The sequence below is a fragment of the Elephantulus edwardii genome, unplaced genomic scaffold (genome assembly GCF_000299155.1).
Source record: "Elephantulus edwardii isolate Elephantulus edwardi_28Jun2011 unplaced genomic scaffold, EleEdw1.0 scaffold00423, whole genome shotgun sequence".
Taxonomy (NCBI): Eukaryota; Metazoa; Chordata; class Mammalia; order Macroscelidea; family Macroscelididae; genus Elephantulus; species Elephantulus edwardii.
This window is the reverse complement of record NW_006400173.1, coordinates 165450-166531: the sequence shown is the minus strand read 5'-3', so window position 1 is coordinate 166531 and position 1082 is coordinate 165450. Positions and strand designations below refer to the sequence as shown.

General features: G+C 51.1%; 1 protein-coding gene across 1 annotated transcript in view; it reads left to right on the top strand.

Annotated features, from left to right (window-relative positions):
- Window positions 1-853, top strand: part of LOC102877389 (LIM/homeobox protein Lhx9-like) — a 1095-nt gene extending 242 nt beyond the window's left edge. Inside the window, exon 2 of the mRNA XM_006902516.1 lies at window positions 1-853. Within this exon, the coding sequence (XP_006902578.1) occupies window positions 1-853 (853 nt within the window).
- The last annotated feature ends 229 nt before the right edge of the window (window positions 854-1082 follow it).

The following is a 1082-nucleotide window of genomic DNA, read 5'->3' as shown; positions in this document are numbered from 1 at the left end:
GGTCAAAGGAACCCAGCTCAACGGCCGAGATGCGGGCATGCCGTCTCTGAGCCCTGAGAAACCAGCTCTGTGCGCTGGCTGCGGAGGCAAGATCTCAGACAGGTACTACCTGCTGGCGGTGGACAAGCAGTGGCACCTGAGGTGTCTGAAGTGCTGTGAATGTAAGCTGGCCCTCGAGTCCGAGTTCACCTGCTTCGCCAAGGATGGCAGTATTTACTGCAAGGAGGATTACTACAGAAGGTTCTCTGTGCAGAGATGTGCCCGCTGCCACCTTGTCACCTCCGCCTCTGAGATGGTCATGCGCGCCCGTGACTCAGTCTACCACCTGAGCTGCTTCACCTGCTCCACCTGCAACAAGACTCTGACCACGGGCGACCATTTCGGCATGAAGGACAGCCTCGTGTACTGCCGCGCCCACTTCGAGACCCTCTTGCAAGGGGAGTATCCCCCGCAGCTGAGCTACACTGAGCTGGCGGCCAAGAGCGGAGGCTTGGCCTTGCCTTACTTCAAAGGCACCGGCACCGTGCAGAAAGGGTGGCCCCGGAAACGGAAGAGCCCTGCGCTGGGGATGGACCTCGTCAATTACAACTCAGGTTGTAATGAGAACGGGGCCGACCATTTGGACTGGGACCAGCAGCCTTACCCACCCTCTCAGAAGACTAAGCGCATGCGCACTTCCTTCAAGCACCACCAGCTCCGGACCATGAAATACTACTTTGCCATCAACCACAACCCGGATGCCAAAGACCTCAAGCAGCTTGCCCAGAAAACAGGCCTGACCAAAAGAGTTTTGCAGGGAGAACAAATCTTGGGGCATTACAGCCAAACATCCCGACGTTTGAAAATTCCCTAAAGTATTAAAAGAAGGGGAAAAGTTTGATCAGAAAATCCACTGAACTGAAGACAAAGAGAATATTAGGTTATGATAATCATACATTTAAAAATCTATTGAGCCAAAAAACAAAAAGAGAGAGAGGAGAGAGACTTAAATGTCATTTACTGAATGTTAACAAAGCAAGCATTTGTTCTTGTGTTTAACACACATGAAGGCTTAAAATTATGTGGTTTAAAACAAAATTAGA